Raw genomic sequence first — 20,427 nt, 5'->3', positions numbered from 1 at the left:
CGGCCGCAGCGTTTTGGCGCAAGAAATCCAGGCGGCGGATCCCTTGGTGCCAGGCGCTCGACCAATCAACGTCCGGGATGCCTACGGCTAGAGATGCCGGGACCAATGCGTAGGGAGCCGGCTGGTGACGCTGATGACGTCATATCACCAGCAGGGAATCTTTTTTTTTTTTTTTTTTTTTTTTTTTTTTTTTGCAGGGATATTCCTGCGCGGGCCCTAAGCCTCTGGCTGGCCCACTAAGTGTTGCTTGTTTCTGTTTTACTTGGGCGGAGTATGAGTATTTATTACTCGTATGGTCGCTTTAGTAAGATTTTGCCATATGTGTTTAACAACTTCTTCTACTCTGTTGAATCTAAGTTGGAATCTTAATGGGTTTGTAACTGTGCACTGTGTTAAATAATGTTCCAGTGGTCTGTCGGGCATTTCTCCACAGTGTTGACATTTCCTCTCATCTTCCGGAACCTGTAAGCCTATTTCCCATGCACATGGGTATCCAAGGCTGATGCGATGTAAGTGCACTTCTGTTGCTCTACTGCTCCCTTTCATCAAACTAAGTGGTTCGTAGTTGGTTGAATTCTTGTACCAACCCGCAGATCCTGAGCTACTGTGTTGTGGTCACTGTACATCTTTTGCATTGCTCTGTTTCTAATTACTTTCTTAATCTGTGATAGACTCTGTGGTATGTAAATGTCTACATTTCTTCTCTTAGTTGCAAGTTTTGCAGCTTCGTCTGCAATGTCATTTCCTATTATTCCCACATGACTTGGCACCCAGTTGATAAGTATCCATCGGCCTTGTCGTTTGAGTGTTTGCATTAATGATATGACATTTGTGATCAGATGTATGTTATCACATATGTGTTCTTGTTGCAAGGTTTCAATGGCGGTTCCCGATTCTGTATGTATGATAACATGTTGCCGGTGTTGAGCAAGAGCATGTTCCAAAGCCTTTTGAATGGCTAGCATCTCTGTTTGTAAAATCGAACACCCATTTGAGAGCCTCCAACTATTTACAGAGTTTCTTGCTTTAACTGCAGCTCCGGTTTCTTGTCCCTGCTGGTCTACTGATCCACAACCTTGCAGCTTCCTGGGAATTGGTTGCTTTCATGTCAGCTTCTTCCAGAGAAGGCATAGCACCTAGGCTGTTTTGTAGCAAATAAGGGGTCTCTCTGGAGGGATCTCTCCATCAGTTTCATCCCTTGTTTCCAGCAGGTCGATTGCCTCATACTGGATCGGGTTAGGATTCTCCTTGAGTTTCTTTATCTCTTCAATGGTTGTTCAAAGCTCACGCTGGCGGCTCTTTATTGTTTCATTCATTTCCCTCCTTTCTTTGCTGAAGTCCTCAAATGCTTGATTGATCATCTCGCAGGTAGTATCCCCAGTTCTGATGACCAAACAAACCACACACACTAAAAGACGAAGAAACGACGACGTTTCGCTCTATTTCTGGACCATTATCATGTCGTATGTGATGTGAGAGAGATGATTGATGAGGATTTAGCCACCCAAGAGGTGGCACGGGCTTCAGTAGCCCATAAGATAAGAGAGAGGAAGTCATGTGCAATAAGAAAGAAAAAAATGAGGTGAGGAGCAGGTCAGAGAAGAAGGTAATAACTAAAAGAAGGTAAGCTGTAAGGTGGAGGGCAGATAAGAGAAGAAGGTAATTCTTAGAAGAAGGTAAGAGTAAGGGAAAAGTTAAAAATAGGATGGAATGTACAAATGGAATGAGTGTAATAATGGGATGAAGGAAGAATGGGATAAGTAAGAATAAGAGGAGGGTAAGAGAAAGGGGGCTGGCTTATGTTAGGTCACGTTAGTTAGGAAGGTTAGACCATTTGAGTATGTACTGTGAAAGGGATGAATCAACAACAACATAGGTCAGGTCACTTTTATATCCGTTAATCTCTCATCTTGGGTCATCTCCTATTAATGTATTTGTTTCTAGCTCTGTTTCATCTAATCTTATTGCCCTCTCTTCTTAGTCCTCTGTACATACTCTCCTCCCTCGTGTTTCTCATTTTGCTTCCTGGTACTGTCTATTAAACCATAGGATTTTGTATTCTCTCCCACAATTTTCCATTTCTCTTGGTATAAACCCTCTTCGGCCTTCTTGCATTTCCACTTGACTAAGTCCATAATATCTTGCACTATTTTCCTCTTAGTTCTTCTTCCCACTGCACTTCTCCCAGATATTCAGAAGGACAAGGTGTGGGGGAGGAAGCACCAACCATAGCACAACGTGTGGTGGAGGAATCTCCTCCCACAGAACAAGGTGTGGGGGAGGAACCTCCCAGCACAGCACGAGTTGAGGAGGGGGGGGGGGGACCTCCCAGCACAGCACAAGTTGAGGAGGGGGGAACCTCCCACCACATCACAAGTTGAGGAAGGGGGGGACCTCCCACCACAGCACAAGTTGAGGAAGGGGGGGACCTCCCACCAAAGGACAAGTTGAGGAGGGGGGGACCTCCCACCACAGCACAAGTTGAGGAGGGGGGACCTCCCACCACAGCACAAGTTGAGGAGGGGGGACCTCCCACCACAGCACAAGTTGAGAAGGGGGGGACCTCCCACCACAGCACAAGTTGAGGAGGGGGGGACCTCCCACCACAGCACAAGTTGAGGAGGGGGGACCTCCCACCACAGCACAAGTTGAGGAGGGGGGACCTCCCACCACAGCACAAGTTGAGGAGGGGGGACCTCCCACCACAGCACAAGTTGAGGAGGGGGGACCTCCCACCACAGCACAAGTTGAGGAGGGGGGACCTCCCACCACAGCACAAGTTGAGGAGGGGGGGACCTCCCACCACAGCACAAGTTGAGGAGGGGGGAGTTCCCACCACAGCACAAGTTGAGGAGGGGGGACCTCCCACCACAGCACAAGTTGAGGAGGGGGGACCTCCCACCACAGCACAAGTTGAGGAGGGGGGACCTCCCACCACAGCACAAGTTGAGGAGGGGGGGACCTCCCACCACAGCACAAGTTGAGGAGGGGGGGACCTCCCACCACAGCACAAGTTGAGGAGGGGGGGACCTCCCACCACAACACAAGGAGTGGGAAAGAAACCTTCCACGATAGCACAAGGTGTGGGGGGTTGGGAACCTCATACCACTGCACAAGTTGTGGAGGGGGAACCTTCCACCACAGCACAAGGTGAAGGGGAGGAGCTTCCTACCACAGCACAAGGTGTCGGGGAGGAACCTCCTGTGGGAAATCTCTTGGCAGGCATTTTCTTAATTAAAATTCATTTAAATGAGTGGACTCTATGAAGCGGACTATATGGTTAATTTCATCTTCGGCTGGGTGTTACCCTTTTCACTTATAATGGGGCGTTTATTCAATAATAATATATCAACCGTAATCATGGAGTGATAACAAATAATTATATTGGTTACTTAGCTAATCTACATGTTGTTAAGTGAAGTACTATGTGAGCTTATGTGTCTAGACGTTTTCCGCATGAACAATCAGAGAACACAGGAGCGGACGACAAGTGTGGGCCGGACGACAAGTGTGGGCCGGACGACAAGTGTGGGCCGGACGACAAGTGTGGGCCGGACGACAAGTGTGGGCCGGACGACAAGTGTGGGCCTCGTGGCTACTGCGTCACTGCACTCTCGGGTGATGAAACAGGTAGGCTGGTCTCTCAGGTCGTCACAGAAGATCTGCCGAAAGGTCACAAGTTAACAATTGCTACAACCTATTTTCTATTTGTATTACTAGACAGATCTGAAAGTTATTTAACAAAGAGCTGCAAGAGGCTAACTCTGTTTTGTTATTAAGCATGTCTCGTAACCTGGCTGAACCACACATTTTCTCGAGCTCGAAAAAAAAGTTTAAACATATAAATACAACTGGGACGAGATGTCTCGTAACTGGAGGATGTGGCAGCAGAAGTGGTGATGACCTGTTACACGAGTACTGCCCAGCTGCACCTGGGAGCCCCTCACGAGCGCCACGCTAGCCTCACGTCACGACCGCCACGCTAGCCCCTGGGAGCACGTCACGAGAGCCACGCTAGCCCCTGGGAGCCCCTCACGAGAGCCACGCTAGCCCCTGGGAGCACGTCACGAGAGCCACGCTAGCCCCTGGGAGCACGTCACGAGCGCCACGCTAGCCCCTGGGAGCACGTCACGAGAGCCACGCTAGCCTCTGGGAGCACGTCACGAGAGCCACGCTAGCCTCTGGGAGCACGTCACGAGAGCCACGCTAGCCCCTGGGAGCACGTCACGAGCGCCACGCTAGCCCCTGGGAGCACGTCACGAGAGCCACGCTAGCCCCTGGGAGCACGTCACGAGAGCCACGCTAGCCTCTGGGAGCACGTCACGAGAGCCACACTAGCCCCTGGGAGCACGTCACGAGCGCCACGCTAGCCCCTGGGAGCACGTCACGAGAGCCACGCTAGCCTCTGGGAGCACGTCACGAGAGCCACGCTAGCCTCTGGGAGCACGTCACGAGAGCCACGCTAGCCTCTGGGAGCAAGTCACGAGCGCCACGCTAGCCCCTGGGAGCACGTCACGAGAGCCACGCTAGCCCCTGGGAGCACGTCACGAGAGCCACGCTAGCCTCTGGGAGCACGTCACGAGAGCCACGCTAGCCCCTGGGAGCACGTCACGAGCGCCACGCTAGCCTCTGGGAGCACGTCACGAGAGCCACGCTAGCCCCTGGGAGCACGTCACGAGAGCCACGCTAGCCCCTGGGAGCACGTCACGAGCGCCACGCTAGCCCCTGGGAGCACGTCACGAGAGCCACGCTAGCCTCTGGGAGCACGTCACGAGAGCCACGCTAGCCTCTGGGAGCACGTCACGAGAGCCACGCTAGCCCCTGGGAGCACGTCACGAGAGCCACGCTAGCCCCTGGGAGCACGTCACGAGAGCCACGCTAGCCCCTGGGAGCACGTCACGAGCGCCACGCTAGCCCCTGGGAGCACGTCACGAGAGCCACGCTAGCCTCTGGGAGCACGTCACGAGAGCCACGCTAGCCTCTGGGAGCACGTCACGAGAGCCACGCTAGCCTCTGGGAGCACGTCACGAGAGCCACGCTAGCCTCTGGGAGCACGTCACGAGAGCCACGCTAGCCTCTGGGAGCACGTCACGAGAGGCACGCTAGCCTCTGGGAGCACGTCACGAGAGGCACGCTAGCCTCTGGGAGCACGTCACGAGAGCCACGCTAGCCCCTGGGAGCACGTCACGAGAGCCACGCTAGCCTCTGGGAGCACGTCACGAGAGCCACGCTAGCCTCTGGGAGCACGTCACGAGAGCCACGCTAGCCTCTGGGAGCACGTCACGAGAGCCACGCTAGCCTCTGGGAGCACGTCACGAGAGCCACGCTAGCCTCTGGGAGCACGTCACGAGAGCCACGCTAGCCTCTGGGAGCACGTCACGAGAGCCACGCTAGCCTCCTAATAGGCCCACCCCTCTCCCTGTTCCGTGGCTAGTTACGTCACTCATACGAGTGTAAATTCAGTTCATTCATGAACGAAGAGAGGAAGGTGTTAATTCATATATAATTTTATTGGTCCCAATCACAAGGAACAGTTTATTACTGTTTGGAACGCTGTATAGAAAATTATTAAGTAATTGAGACATAATATGGGGATAGAATTTATGGTGTGACTATTGATCTTACCGCATGAAGCACATAGTCACGGCGGGTCAGTTGAACTGCAAAGGCGGAAGTCACAGAGTTCTATCTAGATTTTGAATGGATCCAATCTAATACAGCAATTTGCAAATGAAAGCAGATTGCAGACTGGAAGTATTGAAAATTAGGCAGAGTAATAGTCACTACACACACACGTGGAGGCTGATGCAATCCTCCTGTGCTTCCTAGGAAACTTCTGGACGTTCACTCACTAGAAATTAATATCGTTAGTAAAATTAGTTTCCTAAAATAACAAATTTAACTTATTATAAGTAATTTGGGTGTCTGGAATATCCGTTTTAGAATAGAATGTAGAATGATGTTTTATGTTTCGTTTATTTTTTTTTATTGTACTTTTTATATTTCTGTTTAAATATGTTTTTTATATGTTTTACACCACAGCACAAGGTGTGGGGGAGGTACATCCCACCACAGCACAAGGTGTGGGGGAGGTACATCCCACCACAGCACAAGGTGTGGGGGCAAGGGTACATCCCACCACAGCACAAGGTGTGGGGAGGTACATCCCACCACAGCACAAGGTGTGGGGGAGGTACATCCCACCACAGCACAAGGTGTGGGGGAGGTACATCCCACCACAGCACAAGGTGTGGGGGAGGTACATCCCACCACAGCACAAGGTGTGGGGGAGGTACATCCCACCACAGCACAAGGTGTGGGGGAGGTACATCCCACCCACAGCACAAGGTGTGGGGGAGGTACATCCCACCACAGCACAAGGTGTGGGGGAGGTACATCCCACCACCAGCACAAGGTGTGGGGGAGGTACATCCCACCACAGCACAAGGTGTGGGGGAGGTACATCCCACCACAGCACAAGGTGTGGGGGAGGTACATCCCACCACAGCACAAGGTGTGGGGGAGGTACATCCCACCACAGCACAAGGTGTGGGGGAGGTACATCCCACCACAGCACAAGGTGTGGGGGAGGTACATCCCACCACAGCACAAGGTGTGGGGGAGGTACATCCCACCACAGCACAGGTGTGGGGAGGTACATCCCACCACAGCACAGGTGTGGGGGAGGTACATCCCACCACAGCACAAGGTGTGGGGAGGTACATCCCACCACAGCACAAGGTGTGGGGGACGGTACATCCCACCACAGCACAAGGTGTGGGGGGAGGTACATCCCACCACAGCACAAGGTGTGGGGGAGGTACATCCCACCACAGCACAAGGTGTGGGGGAGGTACATCCCACCACAGCACAAGGTGTGGGGGAGGTACATCCCACCACAGCACAAGGTGTGGGGGAGGTACATCCCACCACAGCACAAGGTGTGGGGGAGGTACATCCCACCACAGCACAAGGTGTGGGGGAGGTACATCCCACCACAGCACAAGGTGTGGGGGAGGTACATCCCACCACAGCACAAGGTGTGGGGAGGTACATCCCACCACAGCACAAGGTGTGGGGGAGGTACATCCCACCACAGCACAAGGTGTGGGGGAGGTACATCCCACCACAGCACAGGCACAAGGTGTGGGGGAGGTACATCCCACCACAGCACAAGGTGTGGGGGAGGTACATCCCACCACAGCACAAGGTGTGGGGGAGGTACATCCCACCACAGCACAAGGTGTGGGGGAGGTACATCCCACCACAGCACAAGGTGTGGGGGAGGTACATCCCACCACAGCACAAGGTGTGGGGGAGGTACATCCCACCACAGCACAAGGTGTGGGGGAGGTACATCCCACCACAGCACAAGGTGTGGGGGAGGTACATCCCACCACAGCACAAGGTGTGGGGGAGGTACATCCCACCACAGCACAAGGTGTGGGGGAGGTACATCCCACCACAGCACAAGGTGTGGGGGAGGTACATCCCACCACAGCACAAGGTGTGGGGGAGGTACATCCCACCACAGCACAAGGTGTGGGGGAGGTACATCCCACCACAGCACAAGGTGTGGGGGAGGTACATCCCACCACAGCACAAGGTGTGGGGGAGGTACATCCCACCACAGCACAAGGTGTGGGGGAGGTACATCCCACCACAGCACAAGGTGTGGGGGAGGTACATCCCACCACAGCACAAGGTGTGGGGGAGGTACATCCCACCACAGCACAAGGTGTGGGGGAGGTACATCCCACCACAGCACAAGGTGTGGGGGAGGTACATCCCACCACAGCACAAGGTGTGGGGGAGGTACATCCCACCACAGCACAAGGTGTGGGGGAGGTACATCCCACCACAGCACAAGGTGTGGGGGAGGTACATCCCACCACAGCACAAGGTGTGGGGGAGGTACATCCCACCACAGCACAAGGTGTGGGGGAGGTACATCCCACCACAGCACAAGGTGTGGGGGAGGTACATCCCACCACAGCACAAGGTGTGGGGGAGGTACATCCCACCACAGCACAAGGTGTGGGGGAGGTACATCCCACCACAGCACAAGGTGTGGGGGAGGTACATCCCACCACAGCACAAGGTGTGGGGGAGGTACATCCCACCACAGCACAAGGTGTGGGGGAGGTACATCCCACCACAGCACAAGGTGTGGGGGAGGTACATCCCACCACAGCACAAGGTGTGGGGGAGGTACATCCCACCACAGCACAAGGTGTGGGGGAGGTACATCCCACCACAGCACAAGGTGTGGGGGAGGTACATCCCACCACAGCACAAGGTGTGGGGGAGGTACATCCCACCACAGCACAAGGTGTGGGGGAGGTACATCCCACCACAGCACAAGGTGTGGGGGAGGTACATCCCACCACAGCACAAGGTGTGGGGGAGGTACATCCCACCACAGCACAAGGTGTGGGGGAGGTACATCCCACCACAGCACAAGGTGTGGGGGAGGTACATCCCACCACAGCACAAGGTGTGGGGGAGGTACATCCCACCACAGCACAAGGTGTGGGGGAGGTACATCCCACCACAGCACAAGGTGTGGGGGAGGTACATCCCACCACAGCACAAGGTGTGGGGGAGGTACATCCCACCACAGCACAAGGTGTGGGGGAGGTACATCCCACCACAGCACAAGGTGTGGGGGAGGTACATCCCACCACAGCACAAGGTGTGGGGGAGGTACATCCCACCACAGCACAAGGTGTGGGGGAGGTACATCCCACCACAGCACAAGGTGTGGGGGAGGTACATCCCACCACAGCACAAGGTGTGGGGGAGGTACATCCCACCACAGCACAAGGTGTGGGGGAGGTACATCCCACCACAGCACAAGGTGTGGGGGAGGTACATCCCACCACAGCACAAGGTGTGGGGGAGGTACATCCCACCACAGCACAAGGTGTGGGGGAGGTACATCCCACCACAGCACAAGGTGTGGGGGAGGTACATCCCACCACAGCACAAGGTGTGGGGGAGGTACATCCCACCACAGCACAAGGTGTGGGGGAGGTACATCCCACCACAGCACAAGGTGTGGGGGAGGTACATCCCACCACAGCACAAGGTGTGGGGGAGGTACATCCCACCACAGCACAAGGTGTGGGGGAGGTACATCCCACCACAGCACAAGGTGTGGGGGAGGTACATCCCACCACAGCACAAGGTGTGGGGGAGGTACATCCCACCACAGCACAAGGTGTGGGGGAGGTACATCCCACCACAGCACAAGGTGTGGGGGAGGTACATCCCACCACAGCACAAGGTGTGGGGGAGGTACATCCCACCACAGCACAAGGTGTGGGGGAGGTACATCCCACCACAGCACAAGGTGTGGGGGAGGTACATCCCACCACAGCACAAGGTGTGGGGGAGGTACATCCCACCACAGCACAAGGTGTGGGGGAGGTACATCCCACCACAGCACAAGGTGTGGGGGAGGTACATCCCACCACAGCACAAGGTGTGGGGGAGGTACATCCCACCACAGCACAAGGTGTGGGGGAGGTACATCCCACCACAGCACAAGGTGTGGGGGAGGTACATCCCACCACAGCACAAGGTGTGGGGGAGGTACATCCCACCACAGCACAAGGTGTGGGGGAGGTACATCCCACCACAGCACAAGGTGTGGGGGAGGTACATCCCACCACAGCACAAGGTGTGGGGGAGGTACATCCCACCACAGCACAAGGTGTGGGGGAGGTACATCCCACCACAGCACAAGGTGTGGGGGAGGTACATCCCACCACAGCACAAGGTGTGGGGGAGGTACATCCCACCACAGCACAAGGTGTGGGGGAGGTACATCCCACCACAGCACAAGGTGTGGGGGAGGTACATCCCACCACAGCACAAGGTGTGGGGGAGGTACATCCCACCACAGCACAAGGTGTGGGGGAGGTACATCCCACCACAGCACAAGGTGTGGGGGAGGTACATCCCACCACAGCACAAGGTGTGGGGGAGGTACATCCCACCACAGCACAAGGTGTGGGGGAGGTACATCCCACCACAGCACAAGGTGTGGGGGGGTTGGAACCTCCCACCACAGCCCGAGGTGTGGGGGGTTGGAACCTCCCACCACAGCCCGAGGTGTGGGGGGTTGGAACCTCCCACCACAGCCCGAGGTGTGGGGGGTTGGAACCTCCCACCACAGCCCGAGGTGTGGGGGGTTGGAACCTCCCACCACAGCGCGAGGTGTGGGGGGTTGGAACCTCCCACCACAGCCCGAGGTGTGGGGGGTTGGAACCTCCCACCACAGCCCGAGGTGTGGGGGGGTTGGAACCTCCCACCACAGCCCGAGGTGTGGGGGGTTGGAACCTCCCACCACAGCCCGAGGTGTGGGGGGTTGGAACCTCCCACCACAGCCCGAGGTGTGGGGGGTTGGAACCTCCCACCACAGCCCGAGGTGGGGGGGGTTGGAACCTCCCACCACAGCCCGAGGTGTGGGGGATTGGAACCTCCCACCACAGCCCGAGGTGTGGGGGGTTGGAACCTCCCACCACAGCCCGAGGTGTGGGGGGTTGGAACCTCCCACCACAGCCCGAGGTGTGGGGGGTTGGAACCTCCCACCACAGCCCGAGGTGTGGGGGGGAGGAACCTCCCACCACAGCCCGAGGTGTGGGGGGTTGGAACCTCCCACCACAGCCCGAGGTGTGGGGGGTTGGAACCTCCCACCACAGCCCGAGGTGTGGGGGGTTGGAACCTCCCACCACAGCCCGAGGTGTGGGGGGTTGGAACCTCCCACCACAGCCCGAGGTGTGGGGGGTTGGAACCTCCCACTACAGCCCGAGGTGTGGGGGGTTGGAACCTCCCACCACAGCCCGAGGTGTGGGGGGTTGGAACCTCCCACCACAGCCCGAGGTGTGGGGGGTTGGAACCTCCCACCACAGCCCGAGGTGTGGGGGGTTGGAACCTCCCACCACAGCCCGAGGTGTGGGGGGGTTGGAACCTCCCACCACAGCCCGAGGTGTGGGGGGTTGGAACCTCCCACCACAGCCCGAGGTGTGGGGGGTTGGAACCTCCCACCACAGCCCGAGGTGTGGGGGGTTGGAACCTCCCACCACAGCCCGTGGTGTGGGGGGTTGGAACCTCCCACCACAGCCCGAGGTGTGGGGGGTTGGAACCTCCCACCACAGCCCGAGGTGTGGGGGGTTGGAACCTCCCACCACAGCCCGAGGTGTGGGGGGTTGGAACCTCCCACCACAGCCCGAGGTGTGGGGGGGAGGAACCTCCCACCACAGCCCGAGGTGTGGGGGGTTGGAACCTCCCACCACAGCCCGAGGTGTGGGGGGGTTGGAACCTCCCACCACAGCCCGAGGTGTGGGGGGTTGGAACCTCCCACCACAGCCCGAGGTGTGGGGGGGTTGGAACCTCCCACCACAGCCCGAGGTGTGGGGGGGTTGGAACCTCCCACCACAGCCCGAGGTGTGGGGGGTTGGAACCTCCCACCACAGCCCGAGGTGTGGGGGGTTGGAACCTCCCACCACAGCCCGAGGTGTGGGGGGTTGGAACCTCCCACCACAGCCCGAGGTGTGGGGGGGAGGAACCTCCCACCACAGCCCGAGGTGTGGGGGGTTGGAACCTCCCACCACAGCCCGAGGTGTGGGGGGTTGGAACCTCCCACCACAGCCCGAGGTGTGGGGGGTTGGAACCTCCCACCACAGCCCGAGGTGTGGGGGGTTGGAACCTCCCACCACAGCCCGAGGTGTGGGGGGTTGGAACCTCCCACCACAGCCCGAGGTGTGGGGGGTTGGAACCTCCCACCACAGCCCGAGGTGTGGGGGGTTGGAACCTCCCACCACAGCCCGAGGTGTGGGGGGTTGGAACCTCCCACCACAGCCCGAGGTGTGGGGGGTTGGAACCTCCCACCACAGCCCGAGGTGTGGGGGGTTGGAACCTCCCACCACAGCCCGAGGTGTGGGGGGTTGGAACCTCCCACCACAGCCCGAGGTGTGGGGGGGGAGGAACCTCCCACCACAGCCCGAGGTGTGGGGGGGAGGAACCTCCCACCACAGCCCGAGGTGTGGGGGGGGAGGAACCTCCCACCACAGCCCGAGGTGTGGGGGAGGAACCTCCCACCACAGCCCGAGGTGTGGGGGAGGGACCTCCCACCTCAGCCCGAGGTGTGGGGGAGGAACCTCCCACCACAGCACAAGGTGTGGGGGAGGAACCTCCCACAGTCAGTTGCTCAGTGGGTGCCGGCCAGGAAGGACGTGTAGCCATGGTGTCCTCTGACCCTCTCCTCCTCTGTGTGCTGCTGACTCTTCCCGCTGCCCTGACCCATGGGTGAGTACACCGACTCTTCCCGCTGCCCTGACCCATGGGTGAGTACACCGACTCTTCCCGCTGCCCTGACCCATGGGTGAGTACACCGACTCATCCCGCTGCCCTGACCCATGGGTGAGTACACCGACTCTTCCCGCTGCCCTGACCCATGGGTGAGTACACCGACTCTTCCCGCTGCCCTGATCACTGTACATTTGTTCACTGTTTGTACAGGGTGTGTACAGTTGTTGACAAAATACATTCGATACAGTTTGTAATGAAAGACTGATGTACTAGATGGAGAAGCAAGTTGGGATAATTAAGGGAACACTAAGATGGGTAAAGAAATACCACATAAGACAGAAGACAAAGAGTCACAGTCAGAGACAAGGTCTCCAGCTGGGTGAATGTAACAGCAGTGTCCCCCCAGTGGTCGGTCCTAGGACCACTGCTGTTCCTTATTTATGTTAATGGTCTTCCTGAGGGAGTGATCTCCGGCATGTCAATATTTGTGGACGATGCCAAGATAATGAGGAATGTATAAACAGAGGAGGACTGCAGAATGTTACAAATGATCTTAACAAACTCCAAGAATAAACTAATTGTTGCTGGAGTTTAATACTAATAAGTGTAAAGTAATGATGATAGGGAAGGGAGAAAGAAGTCCAGAAGGTATCTACATCATTAATGGAAGACAATTGCAGGAATCAGAGACAGAAGGATATTTGGGAGAGGATATAGTTACATCCCTAATAACAGAGGAGGCTACCTAGCGATGAGTTCGTGGCTCAACGTCCCCGCGCCCCCGGACCCGGCCAGGCACATATTGACAGGGTGACATCGGCAGCATATGGCACGCTGGTAAACATTAGAATATCGTTATTAACCTAAACTATGACGCGTCCAAAGCAATCTACACAGCTTTTGTTAGATCTCACAGCCTTGGAGGACAGAAGTAATAGAGAAGATATGATAACAAAGTACAACGTACTGAGTGGAATAGACCAGGTGGATAAGGACTGCCTCTTTAAGTTGAGAGAAAGTAGAATAAGTGGACACAGGTGAAAGCTGGAGTCGCAAATGAGTTGCAAGGAATATATGGAAATTTTGGTACCGTGTACGGGTCGTCAACAAGTGGCATGCACACAGAGAAGCAGTTGTGGAAGCCACCTCCACTTACAACTTTAAGGAAAGGTCTGACAAAAATATTGATTGAATAGTGAAGCTTTAAGACAGCGTGGAGAACAAGGCTGGTAGGCGGGGCCTAGAGAGCTAGACCTTACTCCCCAGTAGTCACTGATAGGTAAGCACTAGCACTCGCTGTTGTGACGTCATCAACACACACCACTAACACCAATGCTAGCACGCTCCATACCCATAGCTACTATGGAGGGTAGTACCCATAGCTACTATGGAGGGTAGTACCCATAGCTACTATGGAGGGTAGTACCCATAGCTACTATGGATGGTAGTACCCATAGCTACTATGGATGGTAGTACCCATAGCTACTATGGAGGGTAGTACCCATAGCTACTATGGATGGTAGTACCCATAGCTACTGTTATAAATATATGTGTGTTGGCTTCTATGGGGGACTGGTACTATTAAGGGGTAAGGGTAGTTAGAAGACAAGAGTATCAAATATGGGAGAGCTAAAAGGCCCGGCCCCCAAAATAAACTATCCACAGTAGTAATAACTTGCTACTAGACCATATATGTTAGTCTAAGGGTTGATCAATGCGCTCCCACACAGGAAGAAGGGATACTCTGTAATTCATGTACTTATTTATTAACCACTTAACAACCCCCCATATACACTCACACCAATAACAATAATAATAATAACTTTACCACACTATCTTAAGTTAAAAGCCTTGGTCCACATAGGCAGGATACAAGGTTTACACTAATAACAAGCTAGGGTAAAGTACTACTGGATAAGCACTGAAGCTGGATGCAGCTTAGGGTAGAGACACCACGTGGGACCCTAATACAAAACACAACACTTAGGGTTACCCAAAACACTGGCAACTACTACCCCCAGGTCTCACCAATCGTTACTACCAGAGTAGGTACACTTAGAAATCATACAATACTTAACTTAATGGTACAGGAACTTAGGGTAAGGGAAATAAGTAAGAGGAGAAGGGAGGAGATTAGGGGGGCAGCCACAGAGTAGGTCTCGTCCGCACGAACGCCAGCCAGAGAAGGACCTCCTAGCGACCAGCTAGGCCTCCCATGTCGTGGTGCCGGAAGGAGCCTAATTGATCGTGCAGCTAAGCACATTAAAGATCTTCCCCTATGCAATGTATTGTTACTTTACAAATGATTAGAAAGTATTAGTAAGCAAAGTTGGTGCCTATGTTATTATTTAATAATCAACCCCCAGCTCAGTCTTTAAATGCTCTTTGAGAAACAATAATAGTCGTACGTCTGGCAGGGAAGATACAAACAATTGCCGCTCGCGATGCACTCAACTATACTACCAGAAAGTTTAATAGCTCAATTTTGACCTCTGGTTTCCACTGGAGAACCCAGGGTCGTAACAGCTACTATGGATGGTAGTACCCATAGCTACTATGGATGGTAGTACCCATAGCTACTATGGAGGGTAGTACCCATAGCTACTATGGATGGTAGTACCCATAGCTACTATGGAGGGTAGTACCCATAGCTACTATGGAGGGTAGTACCCATAGCTACTATGGAGGGTAGTACCCATAGCTACTATGGATGGTAGTACCCATAGCTACTATGGAGGGTAGTACCCATAGCTACTATGGAGGGTAGTACCCATAGCTACTATGGAGGGTAGTACCCATAGCTACTATGGATGGTAGTACCCATAGCTACTATGGATGGTAGTACCCATAGCTACTATGGATGGTAGTACCCATAGCTACTATGGAGGGTAGTACCCATAGCTACTATGGATGGTAGTACCCATAGCTACTATGGAAGGTAGTACCCATAGCTACTATGGAGGGTAGTACCCATAGCTACTATGGAGGGTAGTACCCATAGCTACTATGGAGGGTAGTACCCATAGCTAATATGGATGGTAGTACCCATAGCTACTATGGATGGTAGAACCCATAGCTACTATGGAGAGTAGTACTCATAGCTACTATGGATGGTAGTACCCATAGCTACTATGGAGGGTAGAACCCATAGACACTATGGAGGGTAGTACCCATAGACACTATGGAAGGTAGTACCCATAGACACTATGGAGGGTAGTACCCATAGACACTATGGAGGGTAGTACCCATAGACACTATGGAGGGTAGTACCCATAGACACTATGGAGGGTAGTACCCATAGACACTATGGAGGGTAGTACCCATAGACACTATGGAGGGTAGTACCCATAGACACTATGGAGGGTAGTACCCATAGACACTATGGAGGGTAGTACCCATAGACACTATGGAGGGTAGTACCCATAGACACTATGGAGGGTAGTACCCATAGACACTATGGAGGGTAGTACCCATAGACACTATGGAGGGTAGTACCCATAGACACTATGGAGGGTAGTACCCATAGACACTATGGAGGGTAGTACCCATAGACACTATGGAGGGTAGTACCCATAGACACTATGGAGGGTAGTACCCATAGACACTATGGAGGGTAGTACCCATAGACACTATGGAGGGTAGTACCCATAGACACTATGGAGGGTAGTACCCATAGACACTATGGAGGGTAGTACCCATAGACACTATGGAGGGTAGTACCCATAGACACTATGGAGGGTAGTACCCATAGACACTATGGAGGGTAGTACCCATAGACACTATGGAGGGTAGTACCCATAGACACTATGGAGGGTAGTACCCATAGACACTATGGAGGGTAGTACCCATAGACACTATGGAGGGTAGTCATAGTAATAAGACGAAACAGAGAGAGAGAGAGAGAGTGTGTAAGAGAACGACGGATATTGACACACACACACACATATATATATATATATATAGGTATATATATATATATATATATATATATATATATATATATATATATATATATATATATATATATATATATATATACATACAGCACACGTGAAAGCGGTGGTGCTGCTTCTTTCAGGGAATCGCAGAAAATTATTAAATACAGAGGTCTAGCACACTGCTACAGCTTTGTTCCGATCGGCTCGGAGACCCTCGGTTCGTGGGGAAAATGTGCATTGGAGTTCCTGAAGGAATTGGGGGACAAATTGATCAGCGCTACAAAAGACCAGAGAGCAAAAAGTTTCTTGTTCCAGCGCCTCAGTGTTGCGATTCAGAGGGGAAATGCCTGTTGCGTCTTGGGCACTAGTCCAACTTCAGAGGAATTCGAAGAAGTGTTTGACTTGCAACAATGATCGAACCCGTCTGTGACATTCATCAATGTTTCCCATTGTTGTGTTTTTCAAGAGATCCATAACCTTTAAGCACCTTTTAGCATTATTATTTTTGTATCAACCCATGTATATCTTGTAACCATCAAATGCATAATAAAGCACAAAAAATAAAAAAGGAAGGGGGTGGTAGGAGAAAAGCACACAGAAACTGTATTGGAGGGGATCTAAACATTTCCTCTAATGCGTTATGCGTGGTTTCCTCCGAGGCTATGGGTCCCCCTTCTTCCAGCTAGAGGTGGTACTCCCTTCCTATATAAAAAAAAAAAAAAATATATATATATATATATATATATATATATATATATATATATATATATATATATATATATGCGGAAGAAAACAGAGAAATATGAAATGAGGTGAACGTTTCGGCTTGTTAAAGCCTAAAGGTAAGCTATACCTGTTTTTGGTTATTTACACCTGACCAACCCTAGGGATGGGTTGGTCAGGTGTCGGCCTATATATCCTCCCCCTTCTCCCTTCTCCTTAGTCAGTCTGGTGTTGACAAAGGCTTTAACAAGCCGAAACGTTCACCTCATTTCATATTTCTCTGTGGATTTTCCGCATAAAATGATCAGTGTTTTGTGATCGTCAATTGCATATATATATATATATATATATATATATATATATATATATATATATATATATATATATATATATATATATATATATATATATATATATATAATGCATATAGTATTATATTATTACAAATGTGTTTATATAAGAACAGTAACAGAATGCTTATATCTGTGTGTGTGGATGTCAACGTTCATGCAAAAATGCGAGTCACCACGTACACGGGTGCAAGCATGTGTGTTTGCTGAAGTCACTGATAGGTATGCACTGATAGATATGTATATCTATTCCACCTCACCCCTTCCCATCCCCTCCTTTTTGCACCTCATCATCACCCCTTCTCTTCTCATCCTTCCCACCGAGGAAGTCAAGGGCACGATGCAGGATGCTGAGTCATCAGCATGCGAGTCTGCAATACTGCCCAGGTCCCTTACCGGTTCCCAGCTCAAGGTCAGTTTTCCAAAGGTCAACGTTGACTCGCTTCTCAGAGCCCCGGAGTGCACCCAAGGTGTTGTCTCGCCTCTCAGAGCCCCGGAGAACATCCAAGGTGTTGACTCGCCTCTCAGAGCCCCGGAGAGCTCCCAAGGTGTTGACTCGCTTCTCAGAGCCCCGGAGAGCACCCAATTAGTGACCCGTGGAACAGTGTGAGGGCAGGTATTGACCAGTGGGACTATGTGCGGGGCAGGTATTGACCGAAGGGCCAGTGTGCGTGCAAATAGTGAACAGAGACAGTGTGAGGGCAGGAAGTAACCCATGGGAAAGTGTGAGGGCAGGTAGTGACCGGTGGATCATTATGAGTGACATGGTAGGGACTCATGGAACATTGTGAGGGGGCAGGTAGTGAACGAAGAGGCAGTTGCTGTTCAGGAAGTGAGCTGTGGGACACTGTGAGGGGAAGGTATTGACCTGTGGGGCACATTGAGAGGTAGGTAGTGACCCGGGGGACATTATTATGGTAGGTCGTGACCATTGGAATATTGTGAGGGTCAGTTAGTGACCAAAGAGGCAGTTTTAGGGCATGTAGTGGCCAGTGGAACATTGCGAGAGGTAGGTAGTGACCGGTGGGACAGTGTGAGGGGCAAGTAGTGACCGGTGGGACAGTGTGAGGGGCAGGTAGTGACCGGTGGGACAGTGTGAGGGGCAGGTAGTGACCAGTGGGACAGTGTGAGGGTAGGTAGTGACCGGTGGGACAGTGTGAGGGGCAGGTAGTGACCGGTGGGACAGTGTGAGGGGCAGGTAGTGACCGGTGGGACAGTGTGAGGGGCAGGGAGTGACCGGTGGGACAGGGTGAGGACAGGTAGTGACCGGTGGGACAGTGTGAGGGGCAGGTAGTGACCGGTGGGACAGTGTGAGGGGCAGGTAGTGACCGGTGGGACAGTGTGAGGGGCAGGTAGTGACCGGTGGGACAGTGTGAGGGCAGGTAGTGACCGGTGGGACAGTGTGAGGGTAGGTAGTGACCGGTGGGACAGTGTGAGGGGCAGGTAGTGACCGGTGGGACAGTGTGAGGGGCAGGTAGTGACCGGTGGGACAGTGTGAGGGGCAGGTAGTGACCGGTGGGACAGTGTGAGGGGCAGGTAGTGACCGGTGGGACAGTGTGAGGGGCAGGTAGTGACCGGTGGGACAGTGTGAGGGCAGGGAGTGACCGGTGGGACAGTGTGAGGGGCAGGTAGTGACCGGTGGGACAGTGTGAGGGGCAGGTAGTGACCGGTGGGACAATGTGAGGGCAGGTAGTGACCGGTGGGACAGTGTGAGGGTAGGTAGTGACCGGTGGGACAGTGTGAGGGGCAGGTAGTGACCGGTGGGACAGAGTGAGGGCAGGGAGTGACCGGTGGGACAGTGTGAGGGGCAGGTAGTGACCGGTGGGACAGTGTGAGGGGCAGGTAGTGACCGGTGGGACAGTGTGAGGGGCAGGTAGTGACCGGTGGGACAGTGTGAGGGCAGGTAGTGACCGGTGGGACAGTGTGAGGGGTAGGTAGTGACCGGTGGGACAGTGTGAGGGGCAGGTAGTGACCGGTGGGACAGTGTGAGGGGCAGGTAGTGACCGGTGGGACAGTGTGAGGGGCAGGTAGTGACCGGTGGGACAGTGTGAGGGGCAGGTAGTGACCGGTGGGACAGTGTGAGGGGCAGGTAGTGACCGGTGGGACAGTGTGAGGGCAGGGAGTGACCGGTGGGACAGGGTGAGGGCAGGGAGTGACCGGTGGGACAGTGTGAGGGGCAGGTAGTGACCGGTGGGACAGTGTGAGGGCAGGTAGTGACCGGTGGGACAGTGTGAGGGGTAGGTAGTGACCGGTGGGACAGTGTGAGGGGCAGGTAGTGACCGGTGGGACAGTGTGAGGGGCAGGTAGTGACCGGTGGGACAGTGTGAGGGGCAGGTAGTGACCGGTGGGACAGTGTGAGGGGTAGGTAGTGACCGGTGGGACAGTGTGAGGGGTAGGTAGTGACCGGTGGGACAGTGTGAGGGGCAGGTAGTGACCGGTGGGACAGTGTGAGGGCAGGGAGTGACCGATGGGACAGTGTGAGGGCAGGTAGTGACCGGTGGGACAGGGTGAGGGCAGGTAGTGACCGGTGGGACAGTGTGAGGGCAGGGAGTGACCGGTGGGACAGGGTGAGGGCAGGTAGTGACCGGTGGGACAGTGTAAGGGCAGGGAGTGACCGGTGGGACAGTGTGAGGGGCAGGTAGTGACCGGTGGGACAGTGTGAGGGCAGGTAGTGACCGGTGGGACAGTGTGAGGGTAGGTAGTGACCGGTGGGACAGTGTGAGGGGCAGGTAGTGACCGGTGGGACAGAGTGAGGGCAGGGAGTGACCGGTGGGACAGTGTGAGGGGCAGGTAGTGACCGGTGGGACAGTGTGAGGGGCAGGTAGTGACCGGTGGGACAGTGTGAGGGGCAGGTTGTGACCGGTGGGACAGTGTGAGGGCAGGTAGTGACCGGTGGGACAGTGTGAGGGGTAGGTAGTGACCGGTGGGACAGTGTGAGGGGCAGGTAGTGACCGGTGGGACAGTGTGAGGGGCAGGTAGTGACCGGTGGGACAGTGTGAGGGGCAGGTAGTGACCGGTGGGACAGTGTGAGGGGCAGGTAGTGACCGGTGGGACAGTGTGAGGGGCAGGTAGTGACCGGTGGGACAGTGTGAGGGCAG

At 54.2% G+C, this 20,427-nt stretch overlaps 1 protein-coding gene across 1 annotated transcript in view; it reads left to right on the top strand.

Moving 5' to 3' along the window:
- The first annotated feature begins 12,217 nt into the window (after positions 1-12,217).
- The window catches only part of LOC138355656 (alpha-1-macroglobulin-like), a 51,234-nt gene continuing 43,024 nt past the window's right edge, over positions 12,218-20,427 (top strand). The window contains exon 1 of the mRNA XM_069310978.1: positions 12,218-12,315. Within this exon, the coding sequence (XP_069167079.1) occupies positions 12,251-12,315 (65 nt within the window). The 5' untranslated portion in view covers positions 12,218-12,250. The remainder of the gene's footprint in view (positions 12,316-20,427) is intronic.

This window comes from Procambarus clarkii, chromosome 68 (genome assembly GCF_040958095.1).
Source record: "Procambarus clarkii isolate CNS0578487 chromosome 68, FALCON_Pclarkii_2.0, whole genome shotgun sequence".
NCBI classification, from domain to species: domain Eukaryota; kingdom Metazoa; phylum Arthropoda; class Malacostraca; order Decapoda; family Cambaridae; genus Procambarus; species Procambarus clarkii.
Note: the sequence above shows the minus strand (reverse complement) of the source record. Positions and strands in the feature narration are given on the sequence as shown.